Source organism: Anomalospiza imberbis, chromosome 4 (assembly GCF_031753505.1).
Source record: "Anomalospiza imberbis isolate Cuckoo-Finch-1a 21T00152 chromosome 4, ASM3175350v1, whole genome shotgun sequence".
In the NCBI taxonomy this organism is placed as follows: Eukaryota; Metazoa; Chordata; class Aves; order Passeriformes; family Viduidae; genus Anomalospiza; species Anomalospiza imberbis.
In genome coordinates, this window is record NC_089684.1 from 29,805,018 (window position 1) to 29,831,667 (window position 26,650).

At 40.5% G+C, this 26,650-nt stretch overlaps 1 protein-coding gene across 2 annotated transcripts in view; it reads left to right on the forward strand.

Annotated features, from left to right (window-relative positions):
- Positions 1-26,650, forward strand: part of ARHGAP24 (Rho GTPase activating protein 24) — a 181,361-nt gene that overhangs the window by 26,381 nt on the left and 128,330 nt on the right. Inside the window, exon 2 of one of the 2 annotated variants that reach the window (XM_068187695.1) lies at positions 3,557-3,753. In XM_068187695.1, the coding sequence (XP_068043796.1) occupies positions 3,574-3,753 (180 nt within the window). In that variant the 5' untranslated portion in view covers positions 3,557-3,573. Of the gene's footprint in view, positions 1-3,553; positions 3,754-26,650 lie in introns of those variants that run through there. The other variant, XM_068187696.1, reaches the window with a different exon arrangement.

Sequence of the window (26,650 nt, forward strand, 5' to 3'; positions counted from 1 at the left end):
GTGAGTGGTAGCTGAGGAGAAACACTTCCCTACTTTCTGTGCCTGCTGCCGGCACAGACCTTCCACATTGGCAAGGAGAACATAAGTGGAATTAGTTGCCTTCTAGACAGACCAGTGAGAGAGGCAAGTGGCTTTATGGGAACAGAAGAAGTTTGGATTGAGGCCAGCAGTGGTAGATGGTGATGGTCTCCATGGACCATGAGATGTTGATGCAGAGCCAATGTGTCAGGGAACATTTCTCATTTTGTTTGCTTTGCACTCCCGATGTCCAGACAAGCCCAGGAGAGTGAGCCCACAGGCAGCCCCAAATGAATATATTGTATAGAATTTATTCAGTTCTGGTCATTACCTAAATTGGAGGCTGGCCAAGTCAGTAGAGTTGACTCTGGCAGCAAGTACAAGTTGTGTTTCCTGTTGAGAAGATGAGTTTGAGGAATATTCTCATTTAGTGCTGAAAATTCATGGCTTTCTGCCTCTTCTTATGAGACTGAGAGGACTTGGAGTATGTTGATGTAATTCCACACTTTGTCATGTGTTGTTTACATACTGTTTGCACCTCACTGTTCTCTACATCAGTGCCAGCACCCTGATATTTCTGCAATTTATTTTTATGATCTTAGTGTTGAAACAGCTGTAAAAACAAGTAGTAAAAGTGAGCCAGCTGCTGGAATTTCTGATTCCAAGTCTGGTTTGTAGTAGGCAGACATTGAAAGGGAAGGATATATGAAAAACAACAAATAAACTTAATCTCAGGCCTAAATGCAAACTAGTCAGGTGGCTGGATTTTTTACTGCTAAAGAGAGTTAAATCACTAATGAATACAGCTTTTTTTTTTTTTTTTTTTTTTTTTTTTTTTGTACAGAGCATGTCTAAGGATATACTACTGCTTTAAAGGAGATCTTACACTGTCCTGTGAGGACTTGGGGGCAGTAGACCTGTTGTCTCTCCTACACCTCATGTGTTTTAATATTGCAGAAATAGATAGAAATCTTACCAGACAAAGAGATGGAGATGTATTAATATCTTCCTTGGCTAGATAATAATCCATATACTTTGTACACTGATATCAGCACTATTGGCATGTGACTTCATGAAAGAAAATAAAAAGTTGTCTTTCATCCAAACAGCTAATTGGTTTTGACTTTGGTATTTAGATTCTTGTTTATGGTCCAAGTGTAATAGGGACCTAATGTCTTTAGCACTGCAGTGATACACATAGATACTGTATTTAATCTCCTTTGTCCCTGCCTTGAGGCTTGCCCAGGCAGCAGAGATGAGCTGATCAGCTTAGCGGTTGTGCACCAAGGAGCACAGGGTAGCCTATGGGTAATGATTTTGTTCCTTTTTTCAGTTGCATTAATCTACCTGCTGTTTACAATGCTTTCCATAAAATATTTCACTAATTCACCTTCTAAAGGTGTGAGTTGGAGGGCTGCTTCTTGGCATATATGTTGGTCCAAGCAAAACCCAGCAGCATCTAAGAGATTCCTGCTCGTATTCAGAAAATGCCAATTAAGAGTTGGGTGCATTTCCTTTTGGTGAGAGGACGGTGTGGTCTGAGGAGTTGTCAACTGGTTTGTTCTTGCAATTGTAACCACAGACACACAAAAAAATTCTTTATCTGCTCTTCAGAGAGCCAGACATGTTTGTATGTTTTGTGGTGCCACTTGGCTCAAGAACATCTCAGTACAAGTGTTCTGGGTGACTCTAGGTGAACCCTAAAGAGACAGGAGAAAGATTTCCTTTCTCTGAGAAGAATACCAAGTGATTTAAGTTTTGATCCTGCAATTTGTACTTTGCTGAAACCTCTGTGCTGGTGTTGATGCCTGTTAACCTCAGTGGCACAGGGCAGTGAGGAGCTGTAATCATGGCAAGCAGACTCCAGGATCCAGCCCAGTCTAGGGATGTGAAAACAGACTGTGTGTGGGTATTAAAAGAAAAAGCTGTAAACACACAACAGAGGTGGCAGCTGGAGAAGTTGTTCCAAAGGGCATGTGTGAGCAGTAGGAAGAAGGAGCCAAAGAAAATGGGCTGAAAACCACTTCTGATTGGAATCTATTGATTCCTTCTGTTACTGTGATTTATTTTATGGTGATGTAACGCTGTGTATTAATTGTCAGAGGGATGGCCTCATCTGTCAAATGAGTGTGTTATCTTTGTTTCTAGTCTACCTTAGAAACTGAGTGCATCCCTTTGCAATGGCAATGCTGATGCCCATTCACGATGTGCAGCGAAGGTCTTGTTGCTGTGTAGGGGACCCAGAGCAGGAGTGCCAGGCTTGGAGTCACTAACCCACTTAGCCAAAGTGAGAACTTTGAAGCTTCTGTCTAAATGTTCTTAGTCAGAGATGTTTGCTGCCTGCAATGTCAAGAATATTTCATTCTTTTCCCAACCCGATGTTTGGAAACAAAAAGCTATCTAAGAAGCCAGCTTTTCCGGGCCCTAACAGCTGTGCAAGCTCCTGCTGAGGCAAGAGATTTCCAGTGGTAGTCTGAAAATAAGAGAAACATACTGTTCTACAAACACTTAGTGAAATTTCATGATTGATTTTGCACACGCTGTGTTTGTGGTCATAGTCACATTTTATTCTGGTTAGGTATAAACTCTTTGGTACATGTAGGTTTCTGTTTGATTTGTATTTTAACTGGAAATGCCAGAACTTGCAACTCACAATTGTTTGCTTGTGCTCTAGACTTAATAGGAGATCAGGAAAAGCTTTTTGACTGTGAAGCTTAAGCATGTTACTACATGATTATATGTACAAAATCCATCAGGAAGAGTCATGACTGTCCAGAAATGGTTAGAAGGTATAGTTTTAAGAAGGCAAAAATGCCGCATGAAACTTTGTCAAGTTTAGTTCCGCAATTCAGCTCTAGTTTTGACACAGTTCTTGTGCCTTAAGATGGGCCAAAATTCATCATGATTTGCCAGATGTCTATAACAAGTGTCTGGGCGCACACTCACTTCAGTCTGGGGTTGCTTGTTTGAGGTGATGTGCAACTATTCTCACATTTACTGTCCCTATTCCTTTAAATGGACTTCAGTAAAAGGAGTAACAACAGTAATAACACCCCCCCCCCCCCACCTTGTCTGGTGGGGGAAAATTAAGCTTTGGTGAAGCAGAGGCTTTTTAAACATTCCTTGAAAGCCCTAAGCCTACCAAGGAATTTTAAATGGGGACCTCCAGTAGTTAGCTGCTTTCCTTAGTCTGAGGTCCTTGTTACTGCCTGTAATGCAGTAGAACTGACCCTAAGAAAGAGCTGATGTCTTCTTCAAAGCTGGTCAAAATGTCTTGCACAGAGTTGAACAAAACTTTTGCCTCTTGCCTGCTTTTTAGCAATTCATTATTGTTTTAGTATTTTATAGGTGAGTAGTAGTTCTCTCAGCTAATGGCGTGCTGTTATGAGAACAAGCAGGCAGATGGCAAATGCTTCTGTACAGAAGACACTTCTGTAGCCGAGGCGTGTTTCTTTTCTAGCTGTGTCGAAAGGAGTGAATTACTGCCTGGACAATACTGTAATAATTTTACCTTTTCCTCTTGTTTGCCCTACAGGAGAGTTGCCCATTCCCAGTATGGAAGAACACAATGGCTCTTCAGAGACTCCTGCCCTGAGCCAAGGGCAGCACATTGCCATCAAGTGTGGGTGGCTGCGGAAGCAGGGGGGCTTTGTCAAGACGTGGCACACGCGCTGGTTTGTCCTCAAGGGGGACCAGCTCTACTATTTCAAAGATGAAGATGAAACCAAGCCCTTGGTAAGTGAAAGGAGGAGATAGGATGGGAGGTCAGGGAGAAAAGTAGGTTAATGCAAGCAGAATTGTCTGGAGTGTAAAGCACCAAACTTCTCCATCTCTGTCACTGACTCAGTGTTGGATTTAGGGTTTTGATTGCACTGAGTCAGGCCCTAGCAGTTAATGTGGTTTCCCCATCAGACTCATTTCTAAAACTTCCTTTCCCAGGTCAGGTTTTCTCATTTCTGCATTTTAAAAGGAGAGAAGTATACAGTAAGTTCAAGTAGTAAAAATCTTCAGTCAGATGGGCTTGACTGAGGCAGATGAATAAACTGTATTTGAAAAGATACTGCTTTTTTTAAAGTTTTTTTTCTACTTACTATGCAGAGTGTCCCTGCTTTGTGTCTTCCCAGATAAGACCCTAGCCTGAATACATTGCCATCTGTAATATTGAACAGACTGCTGTGTGCCTGGCTGGTTCTGCTGTGGTGATTTACTGCTCCTTAACCCTCATCTCTTTTCCTATTTATTTAGCTTTTTCATCAGCATGTTTCAGGGCTGCCTAGCCCCAGAGTGCCATAGGAGTAGAGTTAAACAGTGCTTCCTCTTGGGTCAGGGCAGGCCTGAGCCTCTTTGATAGTAAGGATCTCCTGCTAGCACCTACAGGGATAGTCTCACGTATTAATGATTTTCCAGATGTTTGTGACTTTCAAATAAAGCTTTGACATCTGTGAATTACTTCTGTGCAGGTACTAAAATATGATCTTCACACTCACATTTTTGATGGCTACTAAATTTCTGATGGTATACCTTTTGTATAAAATTTCACAGGGAGTTCTCAGAGATGTAAAACCCACCTAACCCAGTTTCCTGTATGGAACAGGCATGACACTTGGCTGAGCTTTACAGCTTGCATTGTGGTACACATAATGAAGAAAAGTATTCAGTCTTGAGGAAATGGTTTCCAAAGTGTGACTTAATTTCTAAGTCCCTATTTCACAGCCTTAGTAGCTGTTTTCCCATAAAATAATCTCAGATAGTATAGGTTAATCAAATAACACACTGTATATTTACATAAATTATATTATGTGATATGATGACTACTTTGAATATTAAATAGTTTATAATTTCTGGGAAATACAGCATATCTTCCACTATATATATTTGTAATCAAGAGCGTAAAAAGCAGCCATCAAAGTAAAATGTCTGTGGGCCAGATCCTGGGTTTCCAGACTATAACTCTGCTTCCTAGTACTTGATATCTGCTAGGATGTTTGCATGCAAAGACTTCATGGCTTTTTAAGAGGTAGCATAATGCTGTGTTTCATGGAACCTTCTACAGCCCAGAGCCCAAATTATCTTCTTATCCATCTGCTACTGACCTGTGGAATGGTTTCAAAAATATCTTATTGACTGTGCTGCTTCCCTTTTGTCCAATGGAGGTGGTGATTCTGATCTGATACTTGAGATAGGCTAGGTAGCAGCTTGTGAAATAGTGAAAAGCTTATTTTAATTTTGCACGGTCTTAGAGAAATATAAAGTAGGGTGGGAAAAGCGCTGAGAGAAGTGTAACTTAAAGTATGCCAATGGGTTTGGAAAATTAATAAGCCTGTCCAAATTAGATTCAGTCAATAGCTCACCTTGGTGTAGCTTTAGAAATGTTTCCGAAACAAACTGCACAAGTGTCAGTGCCTGAAATATGTCCCAGGTTCAATGCAATATACAGAACTATTTTTTTCCCATTACATTGAAGGGTTTGCTGCATTAACTGTGACAAGAAAATCACTATGACCTTCTGGGAACCCTGTTGTTCTTGCTGTGGAGAGCTAAAGCAAAGAACTTCACTGATAACAAGAATTTTCAATGCACAGGGATATTAGAAAATGGCAAGCATATTTCGTTATATTGGATCTGTATTTAGGATAAATACCTCTTTGTTCACTACTGGATTGTACAGTCTGTACAATTTACGGATGTACAGTAATTCTTTTAGACAGTAATATAATGCAAGAAAGTTAATGAGGTTTTGTTCCAAATCAGATTGTAGTTTTTATTTTGCTTGCTGGTTGGTTGTGTTTGGAAGGAGGCAGAGAGCAGTGATTACTTGTACTGAGGGATATTCTAATTGCACACCATGTGTGTGTATACATATACATACACATATATGTATATATTTGTAGAAGGTGGAAGAACTATAGTAGGAGAGGACAAGACAAGCCAGTGAGCTTATGTTCATAGCTTATATTCATGTTAATGTGAATTAGAGAAAAGCAGAATGCAGTTTCTGGTGGAAATTCAGCAGGTGTCCTGAGTGCCAGTCTGCTTAACATTTGGGCTTGGCTTCTGTTCAGTCTATAACAGATATTATGCCATGATGTTTGTGTTTTTGAAAGTGAGGGAAATGTGAATGGAACCAAATTTTAGAAAAACATTATGATCTGTCAGACTTTATTCTCCAAGTGATTGTGTGTAATGGGAGTAAAGAGAAGGAGGGACATTTTGTATCTAAACCATCAGTAAATGCTTTGGAATTCCTGAAGCAGGCTCATTTCCTGCTAGTAACAGAGATGGGTACCACATATGCTTTAGTCAGTGTGTGTACATCTCCTTGGCGTCAAGGCTATTAAATTTAAAAGTCATTAACGATCAGTGAGAGAGTGGGGAATTGCCTCTGCCAAGCTGTGCCTACAGGCACACAGAGCTAGTGAAGAACAGAAGAAAAAGCAATGCACAGCTGTTATAGTCAAGGTCAGTGAATTGTCATTGATTCTTGATTATCATCAAACACATGAATCTTTCCCTTGTAATGTTTTATCAATAAATTAGCATCTGTCATTTGTGCTGAAATCCCTGGAATATCTCTGAGGATCTGGCAAAGATGGCATTTCTGTTTACTGAAGATGTGTGTTTGGATAGCAATAATTTAGTTAATTCCACAGGAGAGAAAAATCTAACAAATAAGTGAGTAAGCCATATGAAGGAATAAAATCTGATTTCTGATAAATCTGTGTTATCTCTACTGCTTGGAAGTGATACTGGATTTTCCTTTCTTAATTATTTTTACTATTTTGTGTTTTAGAAAGCTAGTATTATGCTAGATCTGAAGGTCAACTCCTCAAGCTTGAAATGTGGGCAGCTGAAAGAAATCAGAATTTATGGTTCCCTGTTCCACAGTACAGCTGTTGTTTAAATGCAGCCCATGAAAATTCATTTCTTCCTTTTTTCTCTCCTATGGTTAACCTCTCCAGCTTTGTCAGGGTTGACATGGTCTTGACTGAAGCCAGGAGGAGGAAGTCAGTGCCAGTTCATGAGACATCTTGCTTTTTCTGTGGTTTTGTGATCAACAGAAGGGAGATTTGGAGCACTGTCTCCTTTATGCAGTTTTGCTGTCTCACTCTCCCAGTGTTACTGAGGAAGTGGAAGCAAAGCTTGGTACCTTGTACTGATGGAACATCATTGGTATTAGGTTGTAAATGAACAAGAATGGACAAGATCATCCAGTCTAAACACCATTTGAGTTTCAGGCACCTCTTTAATGTTGTTGAGACTCAGCTTGGTTTATGGGCTTGAGTTTGAGGTGTTTACTGCAGAGAGATCTTGAAAAACTATAAATTAGCCTTCAGGAAAGACTTTTGGTGTATGTCTGAAAGCTAACAAGGATCTGCTGTTTCAGTTCATATCCCATCCTGAACAGTTTGCCTGCAGTTTTTATCCTCAAGATCTTTATAACCTCTTAATTGTTCAGCTTAAGTAATGCTGGAAGGTATTCAGTGGCTCACAGTATGTTAAGCAGGCCCTGGGATGGGACAGGGGATTGATATGGAAAAGTGTCAGTCTTGAATGTGACATTTGAATTGGTTGTTGACTGAAAGTGAGTTAGTGGCAACTGCAGTCTTAAGTACAGGTCACTGTTTTGTCTGTAAGGGAAAGATGTACAAAAAGAATATATTTTGAAGTATTACTTTCTGGAATGATCATAGAATGAATCATAGAATGACCTGAGTTGGAAGGGACCTTGAAGATCATCCAGTTTCAACCTCTTGGGAGTCAGCCCTTGACCACTACCCTCTGGATCTAGCCAGTTCCTTATTCACCTAACAGTCCCACCATCAAATGCATTTATCTCCAATTTAGAGAGAAGGATGCTGTGGGGAACCATATTAAAGACTTTATAGAAGCCCAAATAAATGACATCTGTAACCCTCCCTTACCCACTGATGGAGTCACTCCATCACAGAAAGCCACAGGGCTGGTCAGGCCCTTGGTGAAGTTGTGCTGGGTGTCTCAAATGACCTTCCCATCCTCCATGTGCTATAGCACAACTTCCAGGAGGATCTGTTCCGTGATATTCCCAGGCACATGGTTGAGGCTGACAGGTCAGTAGTTCCCAGGGTCTTGCTTTCTGCCCTGTTTGAAGGTGGGTACAAAGTTTCCCTTTTTCCTGTTAACTGGGACTTCACCTGACTGCCATGGATTTTCAAATATCATGGAGAGTGTCTTGGCAACTACATCAGCCAATTCCCTCAGTACTCTGGGATGCCTCTCATCAGGTCCCATAGACTCATGGACATTCAGGTTCCTCAGTGGCCATGAACCTGATCTTTATTTACAGTGGGAGCGACTTTGCTCCCCCAGTCCCTATCCTGCTGTCCCTCCACTGCAGACGTGTGGGAAGAGGGGTTGTCCCTAAGACGGAGGCCAAGAAGTTGAGTACCTCACTGTTCTCATCTGTTGTTAGCAGTGTACCAGCATTATTTATTGGGGTGGGTACGCCTTCTTTGACTTTCCCTTTTTGGTTAACATACTTGTAGAACCCCCTCTTTGTTATTCTTTGCGTCTCTCGCCAGATTCAGTGCTTCCCATTTAATGCAATTTGTGTAAAAATTTAATCGACCGATAAATCCATTTAATAGCATTAATAGAAAACTTGATAAACTGCAGTTGCATTTTTAAATTAAAATCAAGCTTCTAATGAATGCAAATAGAAATTACTATGATAAATACATATTTTGTATCTTAGCATGTCAGGGAAAATCCTTCAGTATTAGTATTGAATATGATTAAAGATTGAGCATCATGTTTTTTAATAAGTTAAAAGGGAGTGGAAAACATTTCTGTGTGGAGGGCAAAAACCTAATTGTACATACATTTGAGAACTGCATCACAGGAACTGTGATCTCTCCTTGCTGCCTAGAGCATTTTCAGTCAAGGGAGATCAGAGTATATGCACTCTGGTCCTTGTCTCTGGGAAGCACCAAGAACCAGCTTTTGTGTAAATACTGACGAGCATCACAGCAAGTGAAACAGCTTCTTAGTAGATTTTGCTTTAATTTTTTAGAGCAGCCCCCTTGGTCTTGCTGAGGGAAGGATGTGAAGCACCAAGTCCGTGCTTGGCTTCATGGTCCTTGCTTGAAAATCCATAAAGCCAGTTCAGGGACTTGATGTGAAAGCAGCAAGGAATATCCAAGCCACTGATAATGATTTTTCAATTTTTCCATTTCTAGGCAAAACATTTGTTATTAATCTAGGAAAGAAGAAGCAGTTTTGGGATGGACATGTGCTGCAGGGTGAACTCTTGCCTGTGCAAACCTATTATAAACTTTAAAGTGAGAATTTAATCAAGTGAAATTATGCAGGTGTTGCAAGAAGTGGGGGGGTAGGGGTGGGGTTTGATTGAGAGATGTTTCTCAGGAATTTCACTAGAAAACTAATATACTGGATGAAGTTAAATAGGATTTTCTTGACATCACTACTGATGTTTGCTAGATATCAAACTATTTACCAGGAGGACTTTCTGTTATTGGAAAGTGGTGAATATGGAACCTAAAAAAAACAAACAAAAAGCCTTCATGAAAAATATCCATAAAAAAGCACACCTTAAATGGCTCATGTGAATGCAGTGGAGTGGAAGGTGAAGGGAAAGGCTCAAAACTACTTTGGGCTCTTTTATTGGTTGTTCCACGAATGACTCCTCAATTATATGAATATAAACAGGCTTCTGCAACTAAAGCAGTGAAATCTCTGAAATACAGGGAGGGTCATCAAAGGATAAGTCTAAGCTTTAATGTATAGTAGGAAGTTCTGCTATTTCTAATACCTTTAAGAGTTGTTATGTCATTTACTGCTGCAGGTTTCAGCAACTTACTTGTAGCAACATTTTTTTTTTCTTCAATGGCTTATATAAGTGCTTTTAAAGGTGTAATACACTTTGGTCAGTAGATACCCATGGGAATTTTGTACATGAGAGATTAGTGTGATAAGACTGAGTTTATTTGATACCCGGGTACTTCTAGTGCCATCATTCTGTTGCTGGGAAAGGGTTTCTCAAATTAACGGGGCTGAATTTCTGTTCTCAGCCCAAGACAAATAGCAACAAGATCCATCACTGAGGTACTCAACTTAGAGGTGATTAAATTCCAGCTTTAATCCCCTTTTCTGCTTCTTTCAGATCAGAAATGCTAGCTTGAATTTTTAGTAGTTCTTTGTTTTGTTCCTTTAAAAGGTCTTTGGGCTTGGCCCAGTAGGAGTCTTACAGATTTTCACAGGAATTAAAAAGGTTTTTCCTGAAGCATTAATTACCACATTAATTACAGGAGTGTTACTAAACACTGTGCAAGGAGTGTGTGCGAAAATGAGGCAATTCTTGCTCATGCAAGCTTATGCAGTTCCCCTGTGAAGATGGTTTTTAGGTTTGAGTGCAGTGCAAGGGGAATTCAGTGTCTCTTTTAGTCAGATTTGTATGTAGCAGTTGTGTCATTGCTGTGACCGTACTGGAAACATCTGCAAGCTGCTGTGTCTTGCTATTATACCAATTTGTTTAAATCTGTGCATGTTTCATTCCCAAGGGCTTGAAGCCTTTCATGCTCCCTGAACTTGACTGAGTTTTCAAAACAGCTCTCAGGTGCAGTCTTTGTCCTTCTTACATTGCTGCTATTCCCTTTCTTCAGATCCAGCTCTGGCTCCCACTTCCCCTAGTCCTCCTTTGCCTCTGAATACACTGGCTAGTGAAATGACTGTGCCCCTCTCCTCTCCCTGTGCCCGTAACATTCATAAAGGGCTGACTTAAATGATTGTTGCTTCCTAATATGGTTCAGTGTCTCCATCCCATTTGAAAACTTGGAAAATAACAGATTAAAGGGTTGCCTTTCTGTTCCCCATGCCTCTAGCATGCTGTCTGCCTGAGTAGATCTTCAGTTTAAACTAAAACTAAAAGTTTGTTTTTCCATAATCAGCCTTTTTAATGCGTTTTTACACCCACCTTCCCACAACCCTGGGCCTGGATGCCATGCCAAGCTATGCCAAACTGAGAATGTGTCTATCTCATTTTGGACCTCAGAAAACAGGACCAGTGTCTGAATTTCAAAATTCAGTGAAATGAGACAGCTTTGTAGGTGGGAAATGTGAACCTTCTGTGGTGTTTCAACTTGTGTGTTCCATGGGGAATTTTTGTTGTTATAACCAAAATCAAAATGCAGGATGGTAATGAAAAGATGATCCCACATGAGTCTGCCTGTTTGTGTGGCAGTCAGTATTGCCCCAGGTCCTCTTCCAGAGCTGTTTGGGAAAAATAAATGCATACTCCCAGACTTGTGTATCTTTAATTAATCCAAACTGGGAAATTAGTTCAAGTAAATATTTTTATAATAGAACAAAGCAAGAATGCCTCGTGGCACTGACTGAAAGCACCAGCACCATTGACCCATGTGTGTGCATTCAGAGCTGAAGCTCCCGAGTATGCTGCCATGTGGTGTATAAACTGTGTGTGTCATTAGTCTCAGCCAACACCTGCTGTTAGATTGGAAAAGAGAGGCACTCTAATAAGATGTAAACTGGCCAACAGCTTAATTTCAGGTCTTGGCTGCCAATGCATCTGCCTAGTCCAAATGTTCAGAGGGCTGCCCCCACCTTTCTCTTTCTGGGACCAGAGAACTGGCTTGTTTGTAAAAGCGTGCTAATGCTGGAGTTCATCCCTTGGTGTGCTTCCTTGCATTTCATGTATTGGCAGGACTTGCAAATCTGAGAAGCCGCTACGTGGTACAGAGCGGCTTTTCCGTCGTGGTGGGGCTGCCCAGTCTGTAGCTGTCTTGAGCTCTGTATTTCCCTTTACACTTACACCATCTCTCTCTCCTTCCCTCCCTCCCTCCCTCCTTTCTTCTGTTTCTGACTTGTGACAGGGTTTGGGACAGGGAAGCAAGGGGAGATACTGTCTTTTTCTGTTCTCTGTTGGCTGCCAAATGAAAAGTGCATTTCTGGTGAATGCTAATGAATGTATATTTAATGGATTAATGAAGTTGTGTGGAGAGGAGTAAGGATGGTGTCAGGCTGGTTAAAAAAATATACCTGATGTTATGTTGGATGGTTGTTATTGATTGTCTCCTTACTAGCACCTTCTTGGCTGAAAGACACTGATCTAAATTCCTAATCCTGTCAGTGGTTTATGAACTCCAGTGCAGTGTGCAATGCTTTGTGTCATATTCAGTGAGACAGCAGTGGTCTGCTCTAGATGTTTCTCTTTAGATTGCCTTGCTTAATAAAAGCAGTAAAGCAACTTATGTGAATACTGCTACACAGCACATGTGAGGCCATAGGATGAAATTCTGTGAAAATCATCTTTAAGTAAACTAAATGCTTTTTCTTTGGAGCGTATGTGGAACCTTAACCACTGTAAAATATATTTTTTTCACACTGCAATAATTTGGGCAGCAGAGGCTATGTGGTAAGTCTCTCTTATTTAAGGGCAAATGTGGGGTAATGACTAGATGAGGATGTTTTGTTTTGGAGCCTGACACTTGAAATTCAGTAACATTTGATCAACTCATAACCTAAAATTGCTCTTGATAGCTTTTAGTTTAGCATATGCTGTTAAGGGAAAATTGAGGTGTGGAAAAGTTCAGCTGGTTCTGTTACCTTGCATAGGCCACAGTTAGTGTCCCTAAAGAAATCGTAGGTGTGTTTGCTTATTTCCTTGCATATTGCTAAGGGATTTACTTAATGTTGTTGCTGCAGTAATCGAGAACTTATTCTAGCAATAATTTTTGGCATCATTCATACAAGCCCACTGATTTAATCTTGATTCAGCTGGCCTGCATAAATGCTTTTGCATGGAAAATTACATGAATCCTATACAAATTTGAACACATCAGTGTGGTGAAGATGTGCTATCTAACATGGACACTCTGGGCAAGAAAAACCTTCCCGTGTGTGTTGATTTTTAGAGGTTTTGGGCTGCCACGTGTTCCCTGATGAGCTGAGCCAGACATTTCAAATCCCTTTGCATGGAACAAGTTTATGAGAATGGCCTTCACAGGTGGTATTTGTGTTGGCAGCCTCACAAGGGAGTCCAGGGGTTGAATAGTAACAGAAGCAGCTAAATTAACTTCTAATGCTGGAGGGACATCCTTTCCAGGAGGCTTGCGGCACAGAAGTTGAGCTAACAAGAACTTTTCTCTTTTACTACTTGGACTGCAGAATGAAATCCATTAAAAGTCTATGCAGCTACCCACAAAGTGGTCCTGCTTTGAGTGAGTAATTGCAGTGCTTCCACTCTTTTACTCTTGAATAATAACCACAAACAACTGAGGAGTACTAAGGAGTTTCATGGACACAGACATGTGTTTTGGAAGCTGGTTGACATGAACTGAGCATTACTGTAATGATCTGGTCATGCAGGTGATAGGAAACAGACACAAGGCTGTATTTTTAAGTACATGAGCTGATGCTTTAGTAAGCCACTATATGTGTATTTGCCAGAGTACAGTGGGAATCTCAGAAGAAACTTCTTGAAATAAATAGAGAATTATTTATATGTTTTGGAGCCCAGTCATAATGAGAGACACTTGCAGTTTTTTCCCCACTTCCTTCCTTTCCTTTTCCTCTGGTAAAGAGCAATAAATAATGTTCCACATCTGAAGAAGAGGTTTAGTATTCATATGGAAAAAGGATATTATTAAAAACTTCAGTCTGTCATTCTTAATAAAGTTACTATTTGCCATAAGCTGCCTAGTAATTAGATGCCAGATTTCCCAGTCCTCCCTGGACTTGGAAGTGATACCTATCCCACTGTGTACCAACCATTACTGAAACTGTTGAGCTTTTGCAAGCTAAGCATGTATTTTGCACATAATATATATATAGTGTTTCTCCTGATATCTTTTCTGCAAATGAAATTGCTGTTCAGTACATTTCATTATAAAACCTTTAATTTCTAATGCAGAATCACTAACAGTTTCTTGGAGTGAGCTTCACTGCTTTTCTTGATATCTTTTGTTGTCTGCAGTATTACCTCTTCACCTGCATACTCTCAAATCCCTTGTAATGATCCAGTTTTATGTGGGTGAGACAGATGATGTGCTACATAAACCAACTTTTGCACATTACAGAAATAATCCCTTTCAGCAGGGAAAACATTGCCTAGAGGGGCTTTTTGAGAAAACATCCTGAGAAATGCTAGCATGATTGGTGTTTGGTACAGGTCCTGTTAGCACATCTCTAAAAATGACAAAAAGACAGACTGAGATAATCTGTTTTCACAATTCCTTAAACACATAAATGTTTAAGAGCAGAGAGCTTGGCCATGGGTAGAGCTTGGATGAGGCACACAGTGGTGCTGGGAAAGGAAGGGAGATGTAACAGTGTGAAGTTTGCTGTGCTGTAACCTTCTTCATGCTTCTCAGGATTGCCAGATCAGTCTCAGGAGCACCAAACAGGTTTAATTTCCTTTAGTGAAGTTGTATTAAATTCTGTGCACTATCCAAACTCTCCTGCCACCAAGCATCTTTCCTGGAGTGAAAAGGTCTCCATGGGAGTGAGGCTTAGCAAGATCTGTGTGATGGTGAGCTCCTGAAGGGATGTTGGCATGAGAGTTCATGGGTTAGTCTAGGAGAAGCCTAGTGCTAGATTTCATTCGCAGCATAGGCTGTAAAACACATGTTGCATTTAACTATCTTCGGATCAACAGAAGATCTTTTTCCTTTTGTTTCATGGGTTTGATTGTTATTCCAGGTGCGTGTCTTAATTTTCTTCCAGTATTCATATAATGTCATTTAGATAACCAACACTATCTGGGAAGAAGTACGAGTCATAACTGCAAACTAAAACACACAGCTCCTATGTGTCAGGTTTTTTGATGTACTGAAGTTTTTTGAGTTTTAATTTTCTGGCCAGTTGCCTTGGTTTTTAATGGGTTAACCTAAGCTGAGGGTGGAGGGTGCAGAGGAAGGTAAATATTTGGCATTTATAATGTGACAATAAGAAGAAATGCATAAGGTAATTTTTTACCCTCTGGTTCATACCAAGGTGAAGGTAAAGCATTTTGTGAGTAATCAAACTGTTCTGAGCCAGTTGGAGACAAAGATTGATGTACTTTATGCTGAAAACATGCTAGAGAGGAAATGGGGAGTTTTTTTTCTTTAAAATAGTCTTCAATTTCTATTAAAGCACTTGTTCCAATAAAAAGTCTAAGTCTAGCAGAAGTCAGTGCTATCACTGGTGGCTGTGGAGCAATTTTCACTGGAAAGATAAGGCCCTGTCCTTCTCACTTCTCTGCAAGCTGGAGGTTTATATTTCCCAGGGCACTTCTGAGTTTGTACAGTGCAAACATGGATTTTACTCAAGTGTGAAATCATGATTTTAGGACCAGTGCACTATGACCCTTGTTGTTTCTCACAAGGCCTGTTTGTGATTGCAAGAAACAGACTACAACCAAGTCTAAAAGCAAACAAGTGTGCCTGATGGCATTTGTTTTAAGCTCTGTAGTGTAACAGTTAGTTTAGTAAGCGGTGTCCTTTTGCTACATTGGAAAGAACTGTCCAATGAACTGAGTGAAAAAACTCATCCACTGCTCCAAATGTTACAAAAGGCTGATTTAATTCTCATTTTGAGAATATTTAACATTGTGAGTGGATCTAATTAAGCTGACATGAGGAAAACACGAAACCAAGATTCCCGTTCTTGGCTTGTATTCACAACTCAGCTGTATTCTTGGACTTTTTAAATATGAATCATAAATAAGTACATAGTTTTTCTAATAAAGTGTTTAATTAAACAGAAGGAAGGTCTGCTAGGTTAAGTTGTTGGTGCTTTTCTTGGCCTCTCAAAGGATGACAGCATTGAGACTTCTTATGGTTATGTCCTGCTGAAAATATTCAGAATAACTGTATATGTGAGTGGTTGTTGTTTGACTTGGAGCAGTGTTGTGTATGGAGTCTGTACTACAGATGTGTCTGTGTCCTCTCCCTTGCTGGGGATCCTGCTCAATTTGCTGCCTCTGGATATAACTGAGTTATAAAACCAGCTGTACCAGTACTGCTGTTTGAAGAGACCTGTTTTTCAGAAGTTAAAAGGGTTTCATTATTTGAATGATTCATGTTTGCTGTATTTACAAAAAAAAAAAAAAAAAAACCAAAAAAAAAACTCCCAAATATTCTCGTATTTCTCAAATACCTTCCTTCATGAATATGCTTAAAGTCTGAGACATCTGGTGCAGCTCCCAAAAGTGGTGCATGGTTGCAGCTGTGTGATGTTCTCTGTAATGGCAGCAGTATGACTTGGATTCAGTGCAGGGATCAGCAGTTGTTTGTCTCCAGTATGCTACAGGACTCTGAAATGCAAGTTGCTTTCCAGACCCTCTTCTCTTTGAAGATCTTGAGTTCATCACAGGTGAGCTCCTATTATTCCTTTTAAAGCTGTCTGATTACCAAAATAATGTACTACTGCTGAAGTGTACTTGACTGATACGTAGTCTGCTAGACAGTGTCCATTCTAAGTTTTAACTTACTTTTTTTTCATGTCAGACATCCACAGGATGCTGCTGCTCCTCTCCCTCTCTGTCCCACTACACTGTGCTTTGGGAGAGGAGCAGGACTGGGGAAATAGGAGCCAGGCCAGAGTGAAGGGCCCTTAAGCATTGGTCACTCTTGGCTTCCTCTGGCAGCGACCATCTGCAGGGCATGGATGATGGATTTCCATCACCCTGTGCTGCCATCTCTTTGCTGCTGGGAATGGAGTCCTGGTGCAAAGACAGAGGAGATACTACCCAGTACTGTGATTGCATCAATAAAAGTGCTTTGGGGATATAGTAGCTCAAATGTGAGCTAGTCAGGTTGATGTTTGTAGCTTACAAATCTGAGCTGGCAGAGTTGAAGGGATGCAAGCAGGAATAATTTCAGAGAGAGGTTAATTACATGCATGTAAAGCTGTGCAGTCTCAGATCAGGGGCTTGAATGTGGTGCTGTGGGAGCTTGGACACGAATATAGCATTTGACCTTGGGAGAGAGGGTGAAGTGGTCAGAGGGGGCTGTGGGAGAAAATTCAGCTGTGCTGTGTAGGCTCAAGGAATGTAACCAGAGCTCAAGGGAAGAGTGTGTTAAATGAGGGGCTGGAGAACTGCACCAGGGCCTCACAGCAGGTGTGAGGAGGAAGAGCTAAACTTCCAGATCTAAAATGTTGGCAGGACTTCCATTAATTTGTTAACCACTATTCTTCACATTCTCTGTTTTCTTCAGAGGATAATTATTTGTTTGCATTATTCTGCTTGGCTCACCTTGTGAGCACAGTGTGCATCTGCAAATAGTATTTACGTTCAGCATTTGGCTTCTGTTTTCCCATAAAATACTTCAGCTCTGTTGTTTTTAAAACCTTCAGCAGCTCACAGTAGAGCTCATGAACGTGTCCTCTATGGAAGATACAGGGAGAAAAAGGCCTTTTTGCAGGATGGTCTCTAAATCTTGATGTGTAGGCACTTCTAAATGAACATTTGACAGTAGAAAAATAATGTTTAAGCAGACAGTAAAATGAGATTTTAGAATAATACCCATGCTTCTCTCCAATTGGTGGTATTGCCAGCAATGGTACATGAGGCTGCTGAAGAATGAAACCAGCTAAAAGCAACCCTGCTGCCAATTATCCAGTGGGCTGTGTCCAGCAGGTCCCCAACGCGCTGCAAACATTCAGGAAGAACATAAAGGCTTTTTATGTAGGGTGACTGTGAATAATGGATACTATCCAGAAAAGAATTGCTGTGCATTGTGGAGCTTGCTAATGCCTGTGTAGTCAGCAGGAAGGTTCAATGATAGATTTCTCTATTAACTGCTTACACAGTTATTAATCCAACCACTGTGTGCACAGCAGGAGCGAGGTAGGAGAAAGTCCCTCCAGAGAGGAAAATTCTGATGATCTGCTTTGGGAGGTACAATGGTGAGGGTTGGGAGAGAAGAGAAAGATGTCTACAAAAGTAAGTACTGTGAGATAGCCTCTGACTGGACACCCAAAAGGTGATGTTGCAGGAAGGTAGGGTTCACTCTGTCTGAGTAATTTCAGGAAGAGATTACCTAAGGGGTACAAAATGTCTGGCATTTTGGAAAGTTGACATAAATGGCTGCATTTCTCTCAAATAGTAGCAATGTTGCAGGCAATGCTATTATTGCCTGCCTTCTTCAGGGCAGTGCATGGAGGAGAAGGGGGGAAGTTTTCAGAAAGGGTTGCCGATCTCAGACTGCTGGTGAGTGTGGCTGGATTTTGGGCAGTGGTGAAGTTGAGCTGGGGAGGAGGAAAGAAGCTGTGCTTCTTTGAGAGAACAGCTCTCATGTTAAGGACTGTCTGAAAAGAAAATGCTGAAGATAGTGGTTTAATGGAAGGGTATTGGAGATGTGTATTTTGATTTCTTATCTGAAGTGAAAGTGATGCATTGAAGATCCAAGTTCGTGTTACTTTCAAAATGAGTCCTGTGTTTTTGTGGGAAGTTTTTCTAAGAAAACCCAAATTTTTGGGACAAGCCATTTTATATGTAGAGCCTGGTAAAAAGACTAGAAATAATTTTAGAACAGAGGCTCTAGGAAGCAGGTAGGTAAGAAGCAAGCTTTGGGTTTTGGCCTTGTTTGTGTGTATAAAAGCAAAGGGAAAAACTAAGACACACAAGTAAGAATGGGCTATGAATGTCAAAATAGATCACTCAACTTTTCCTGCGTAGCAGGAAAGGGACTGGAGGAATAACCACTGGAAAAAGGCATGCTTCAGGTGAGTGTGAGTAGAGTGGTCCTCTTTTCATGCCTGTATTAGTGGCAAAAACTAGAATGCCTTTGTCATGTAGCTCCGGTGTCAAGTCCAGTTTTGCATCTTGCGTAGTGATGCAGAGCGTGCTCAGGATACAATTGTGTTTTACCATGTAATTGCTCCAGGTAACACTGTCCTTTCATATTCTTCCTATCCTTGTGTTGTTTTAGTGGAGTGGAAGGACAAAGTGCCAAAAAAAGCGCTTGGGGTTTGGAGGGTACTGGGAATGTTCATAAGGAACAAAAAGTGTCATGGGAGAGAGAAGGGCAGGAAGCCTAAGGGTGTAGATCTGGGCAAATGTTCATCCTCAAATGGCCATCTGCCCTACCAAATCCTAGCAGGTATCTGAATGAACAGCAGAGTTTCTGAACTGTAGTTTCAGAGTTTTACCTCTTTTCTGACTTGCAAAATATATGGAGACTTGTGCAGTCTTTTCTGGGGAGGAATTTAGTATCCCAAAAGGAGAAGCTTAGGCTTGTGGTTTTCAGGTATTTTCAATTAGCCACAGTTACTTTTAGTGTATGGATAACTTAATAAACACTTTTTAGCTTAAAATCACTGCAAAATTACTAAAAGCAGGTAGAGATATTTTAAATACAATTTGGAAAGAAGATTCAATTGCATTTAATATTTTGAAAATACACAGGCATTTGTGAGGGGTTTGTAGAATATTAGAAAAAGAATTAAATGTAACTGATGATCACTAATTTAGTTTCATTTGTAGATTACGTGCACAATACGATGCACACATTCATGCACTGTGTGTGGCAATGATTTTTGTTTAAGAAAAAGCTGCAGACTCTGTCAGGGGCATGCTAAAACTTAAATAAGGTAAGAGCTTTTCAAAACTGTCAGATGCATAAATAGAAAAAAATAGGTCACTTAAGTCAGTGGTGTTATAAAAGCTGAGACACTGATTTTTAACCTAGATTGGGATTGTCATTTCAGGAGAAATTGCAAATGCTAGGCTGTCTTCAGCAAGACAGACAAATATCCCTGGATTTTTTTTTTTGTTTAGCAGTACTTTATAGTGAGTTCTGGGAATTACACTTTTGTTGTTGTTGTCACTCGAGGCCTGCCTTTTAGTGGAAGACAGAGGAAACATTCCTTCAGAAGAAGGAATGAGAAGTTTCATGCATTCAGCTCTTGCATGCATAAGTAACATAATGAGCCCTGTGAAAATGAGCAGATCAATGAAGATTTTTTTATTCACATGAAAGAACTTGGGGATGCTACTGTTAGCTTCCTAGAAGAAAAATGTCATTTTAAACCCAAGGAGTACGTTTTGTAAAGAACAAAAAAGGTTGAGCTCCCTGTGGCTCAGAGAATGGGGGCAGTGTGTCACATAAAGACTCAGTGAAAGTGGTAATTATTTATTGCAGCCTGGCTCTTGCTATCCAGGATATCACCATGGTGGAAATAGCTTTTCTAAACTTGCTTAGGAGCACATGGATGATCTTGGATGTGCTTTGTTGACATCTTTATGTTGACTTCAGTGTGTTCTTAGTGGGCTGGGGAGTGTGCCAGAGCTGGGGAAAACAAGTGGGTTGAGTTAGTGCTTTGGGATAATAATACCCTCTTCCACAGCGTGTTAGGGTGGCTGCTGGTGGTGACAATTCTGTGCCAGCCACCTGTGAGGAGAGCTGTAACCATTTTAAAGATGAGTAAGATGCGCTCTGTATTCTCTCTAAATTAGCAGTAAGTTGGATATAAGCACAGCTGGCAGGAATCTAAATTTGCATTTGAAGTTTTGTAGCTCTTTGCTAGAGCACTTTCCTTGTCTGATGATTGTGTCTTTGGTCTCCATTGCTTACTTCACTTACCTGTAGGAGGGGACCTTAGGCTTTATGTGGGGTTAACTGAAAAGAAACTTACTGTAAAGTCATAATTTCTAATTTTGTAAAAGAAACATTAACTGCCCTGTCTTGAAATAAATGAGTAAGGCCCCTGTACCTTAGGGTACAGGGGCGGTAAAAATGAAGGACTTCTTACAACTTTTTGTGAGATTAGAAATGATATTTTACTACAGAGTGTAATGGTAAATGACACTGGACCTTACACAGTGTCTCATGGAGGGAAGCTGGTGACACAGTGAAATAATACGTGTATCAAGTGTTTGCATATGGGCAATTATGTGAAGTGTTTTTCTAAGAGATGACATCTGTAGGAATTGCATAATAATACTGGGATGAATGCAGGCACTTTGCATCAGGTGAGGCCCATCTGCTCTGGTTTTGCCTCATAACTTTATTGGTGGCTGACCAATAGTGAGTGACTGACTCTGCCAGGAGCATATGAGGTGAATGGGCTGGGGAAAATCACACGAATGTAATGGAGCACTGCCATATCCCTTTCTTTGCCAAACGATTCCACTCATTTGTGGAAATGTGTGCACTTCTAGTCTAAGCCTATGTCATAAATTAAAACAAGCCTCTTCTCAGATGCATGGTTTGATAGCTATTACCACTGTGATATTAGGGACTGATGGGTGTTCAGTTCCTGTAGATTTTCCCATTTTGGCATGTAGAGAGAATAATGAGTATTGTGCAGAAATGTTTTTATGTAATGCTGAAGTAAAAGGGACATGGCTTTGGGGTGTTAGCATGTGTGGTGCAGGAACCTGACCACTTCTTCTTTTCCTGAGACTTAGCACTTCTCATCACAGGATTTTTCTCTGTTTTTGTGTAGGCAAATACTGCTGCTGTGCTATTATATCAGATTGTGAAACTGAGGCCTGATTTCTGCTTAAAGAGAGGAACGAAGATCAACATTCAAATTTATTAGCCGTTTATTCAGACTTTAAAATTCTTCATATCCTTTATGGAAAGGTTGTCTTTCACTTAAAAGGATGGAACAGAAATTTCACTGTTGTTTTATACTGGAAGTTCCTCAGAAATATACTGAAATGTTTCATGACCTCCAAACATTTCTATAAGGAATATATCATCCCCTGTTGAATTCAATGGAATAATTTAATCCAACCATTAACCACAGGATTTTACTAGCACCTGCATGAGTTTTTCAGAAGTGTCTCCCTTGTCCCATATTACTAACACATAGAAAATGAGTGAGCAGGTGACAGCTCCAAACAGTTCTGCATTGAGAGAATAACAGTCCCAATAAATTAGAGGTGACTTGTCACCATTCATCATCCTCAATACGAAATGAAGCTCAGTGGAGTAGAAGGGATGTCCTTGGTTGTGGTGATGAGGCTCGTGGCAGGATTCCTAAGATAACAGGGAAGTGATGGGAAGGAAGTGTTAAGGGGAGAATTCTTCCACATGACACCCCCTGCCCCGAGCAGAGGCAGCACTTGTCCAGGTCAGATCCCTTCTGGGGGGATAACCTGAGATAACAGTGTAGGTTTCAGGCAATACTCACAGTTTACAGACTACTGGTTTTGCCAGATATATTTTAGTAGGTAACTGGTGTCTTTTATAAGGCAATTTTGATTTTGCTTCCATTTCTACTGCACACCAGAGGCTGATGTTCTCTCACAGACTAATACCAATTTCTTAGTATGTTTACACTGACTCGTGAAAGACTACCTCAGTAGCCTGTGCATTCAGACTGGGAGTCAGATTGCTTTTTGCTTACTTAAAATTGCTTACCTGAATGTGCAAATGAAATTTGGGATAAACTTGTGAAGGCATGGTTGATGAGTTTTCAGTGTTCAGGGGAAAACAGGCAATATGAAAAAAAGAGGCTCCTTTCTCAGAAATTGAAAAACTAAAACTAGAGTTCACTGCTTTATCATCTCAGCCCTGATGGTGCAGCAGATAATTAAAATACCTCAGTATGTCATTAATGATGAAAAAAATTCTCTGTTTGAAGAAGGCATGTGACCATGTGGAAATTATTCTGTATAAAACTGGACTAATAAATGCTCAGTGTCTGCTGAGCTGCCTGTCATGTTGGCTAGCTTGAGCTTCAGCAATGGCTTGGACTTGAAAGGGAGTCTTTCAGACATTTGAATTTCCTTTTTACTATTTCTTGATAAGATTTCTGAAAATGGTGACTGTGTAGTAGCAGCTGAAGAGTCTGAGGACTTTGCAAAGAACTTCATTATAGTTTATTTTTCTGGGAAAATTGATGGGAGTGGGAATGAGATGAAGCAAAATCGGTAGAAAAAGATTTTCCAGGTCGTGTGAAGCAGCTGAGGTGAGATGGAGTGGTGGTGCATTTCTGCCCCTGGCCATCCCTCTGCTCTCCAGTCTGTGCAGGCATCCTTCACGGGCTGCCACCTATGTGTTGTAAACAGCCACGAGGAAAAGAAAAAGTGGCTGAAGGATTTCAGGTGTCAGGACTGAGCTAGCTGGAAATCAAATTAGGCTCAGAGAGCCATTCTGTCATGGCAGAAGAGAGAGGAGGGATCTAGAAGTGCGCTGTGCATTGTGTGCTGGGCTAGCATTACATGAGGAACAGCCAGACGGAGCTAGAGGGGCACAAATCAAATAAGAGTGACTTGGGAAATGGAAGTTTTATTTTGATGTCAGTAGCATGAGGTGCAGCACTGAATCATGGTGTCTTAATTTGATCTTTATTTTTTTTTTTCTGTGTTTGTTTCATGTTTTCAGTAAAGCATTAAGAAGTTTTAGTAGCAGCACACGCCATATCATCACTACCTGACTTAGCCAGGACTTAAATAAATTTGTTTGGTCGATGGAGAAATTGAATATAGAAAGTGCACAGATACTGAGAAGATAATAGGGTTTTCTTCCCCACACAAAATAAAGGCTGTCTTCGACCTTGCTTTGAAACACCAGAAATAATTTTCTGTCCTCCAGGGGTTAGCAACCAAACCCCTTGTGTGTTTAAGTTTTTAAAGGTGTGATGGGAGGGTTGTGGCAGTGAATCTTGGGTGGCCACAGAGGAAGATACAGTGGGTGTGTCCTCACAAGGCCTCATTTCCCAGGTGACATACGAGTGGTGCTGTTTCTTGTAATCTCACAAAATCTCTTGATCTTGTCAGGTAGGAGCACTTGTGCATTAGACTAATCATGATCAGGTCAATATGAGTGGCCTGAGAAAACCAGAATTCAAGTTTGTTCCATCCTACGCTCAGTCTCAATGCTGTAAAAATTCCCAAACAATTAGGGATGATAAGCAGTTGTGTGATAATCAGTCTTTTCTACAGCTTGACCTTTGTGTGGGTGATGGGCTTTTGATGATCTTCCTGTTTTCCTGTTGAAAGGGAATTTTAGCACTGTAGGAGGTCTGTGTCCATTAAAAGGACCGAGTCATGATGACTTTTTTCTTCCTTCCTTTTATTTACTTGGATGTGGTACAAGTGTGCATGGCTCATGGAAGTAGCAAAATGAATAGCTCACAGGAGAGCCTCATTAGTCTTGAAATTAAAGTCATTGAGTTCTTTTAGTGTATTAGTGCTTAAGAATAGCCTTCTCTAAGTCCATTACCTCTGGGATAAAAGCTGTATTTGCAGCTGAATAAGCAGCATGTACATGACTTGTTGCTAGGGAAAGAGGCTTTCTTAATTCTTCGACAGGCTTGTGTAGTAGAGAAAAACTGAATGACCTCAAACTGCATTCCTGAACTCCTCTTTACTCTTCAGTTGGCAGTCTGAAAATATTTCCATAAGTGACTCTGGCTTTCTGGAGTTGCTCTCATTCCCTTTCCAGCTCAGACAGTCAGTGATGTGGGAAAAGAAGCTCCTTCTGCCTGCCGAGTCCAATTCTGTGATGGCAATGCTCACTTGTTTTTAATGGGTTGAACCCTGGTTTCTGTGGAGTCATTGATATGAGCCTTCATCAAGAACCATTCCAAGTTTCTTTAAATGGACCAAACAAGGTAAAAATGTGTTGAGAAGAATCTTGCCAGACTGCCTTTAAGCAAGACACTTAATTCTCTATCAACAGCGAAGCACATAAAAATAATTTTGCTCTTTTAAGAGCTGAAGTTTGTTACAATTGTACAGACAACTGTACAGTGCAGTAGAGAAGAAACTGAGATGGGGCTGAGATGTTTTAGACGTGGGTTTCTAATTCAGAGTCGTGGAAAAGACTTTTGTTCCTTAACATAAACCCTGCTGAAAAGAGATGGATTCTGTGGCTTCAAATGAACTTGCTGCTGTTTGTGTTTGAGTGACTGTGTGTTTATCAACTTGCAATTCAGTGGCACTCTCAGGCTGGAGAGCTTTCGTATTCAGTTTTGTTAAGTGTGTTCCACGGGGTCCCACTTCTTGATTGGTGTTCTGACAGTGGATCACAGCAGTAGAAATTTGGATAATTTGCTTCATTCTTCATAGCTCTAAGTCTCACTTCAGACACCTCTGCTGCTGGAGGTAGAAACTTAATCTGAAAGTCTTCTCTCTTTTAAGTTTAGGCTGTTGCTCAGTGGCACTCTCAGTTGGAATGGATTTTCATAGTATATATATTTAAATGTTTGTTGGGCTGAATCCCAGCTGGATGGATGGGGTCTGGGATGTGAGACCCTGGCTTTTGTGCATCCGAGTGCCTACACAAATAAGTTTCTGAACAAAAATGGAAACCATAGCAATGTAATTCCTTTTCCTTCAGGCAAATGTTTCCGAGGACAGCTGCCTAATGAAAAGCCTTGGAATGGCTAAAATCTTGCCTTTCCATGAAAGCAGCCCTTCATTTCAAGCCCTCATGAAACTTCCAAAACCTGCCTGTGAGTCTAGATGTCTTTTTTTGAGTTGCTGTGAGACAGCAGCAGTGTGCTTGCTGTCTGCTTTCCCTGGGGTATCCATCCAGCCATTTTAAATGACTCAGCCAGTTTGTGTTCAGTACTTCCTTGACTGTTGTAGATCTAAAATGTACAAAATACCTAAATTGGAAGGGAAACTAATGGAGAGATCACCAAAGCTATAAATATGAGATGCTCTTTGTCAAAATTGATGCTAACGTTTTTACAACATGATTTGATTGATCTAACACTTCAAACAGCAGCCTTGATCAGGATGCTTTTGTGAACAAGATAATTTATATCAGCAAATGCATTCACATAAATGTTTTAAAATGAAAGGCATGATAAATCTGTCTAGAGCCTGCACACAATAGAGCTGCCAAACCTGCCACCTGTTTAAGCTTTTAATGAACTGTTCTGTATTTAACAGAAAAAGTGTAATTAATGTTGTCACTTTTCTTTGCTGAGATTTCCCTTATCTCAGGCACTCTGAGATATCGTGTAGCAAATGCTTTTGAGTGGAGCAGCTCTGGTGTTTTAATTAGAATTCAAGCAAACCAGTGGAGAAGCCATTAAATCTTAAATGTGGCTTTTTTTGCAGCACAGCCACGAGGATACGGGCCTTTTGTCCAAAGCCACAGGGAGACTGTGTTTTGTTGGGAGTCAAAGGATGCTCAGCCTCATGTTATGTTGTTAGATTAATGGGAAAGTAGGTGTTCTGGATTTTCTAAATGGAAGATGTTGCTTCTCAGAGTAAACCAAAAATGTACCAGGATGTTATGCTTTCCATTTGTGTGTGAGAGAGAAAGCCTTTGAGTGCATTAGTGAGACCTCTGATGCATTAAGGTGGGTTGGTGGAAGTTTTTCTGCAGCAGGTGGGAAAAGTATTCAAAAGTCTTTCTACATCGTAGACCCTCTTTAGGTACTGCAAGGATCCTAGAAGGTCTCCCCAGAACCTTCTCCTCTGAGAAACCCTAACAGGATGCTTTTTCCTGTATTCTTCAATGAATTCCCTCTCTCTCTCTTTTTTTTTTTTTTTTTTTTTTTTAATCCAGAAGCATACTGGATGCTCACTGTGTACATCCTTGATTTACTTTGATTTACTGTGGATCTGGAAGACATTTCTGGCTGAGTAAACAATACTCAACTTTTAGTTAAGCTATGCAGTGATCAGACTGAAGCTCACTGATGTTGCAGAAGAGATGTA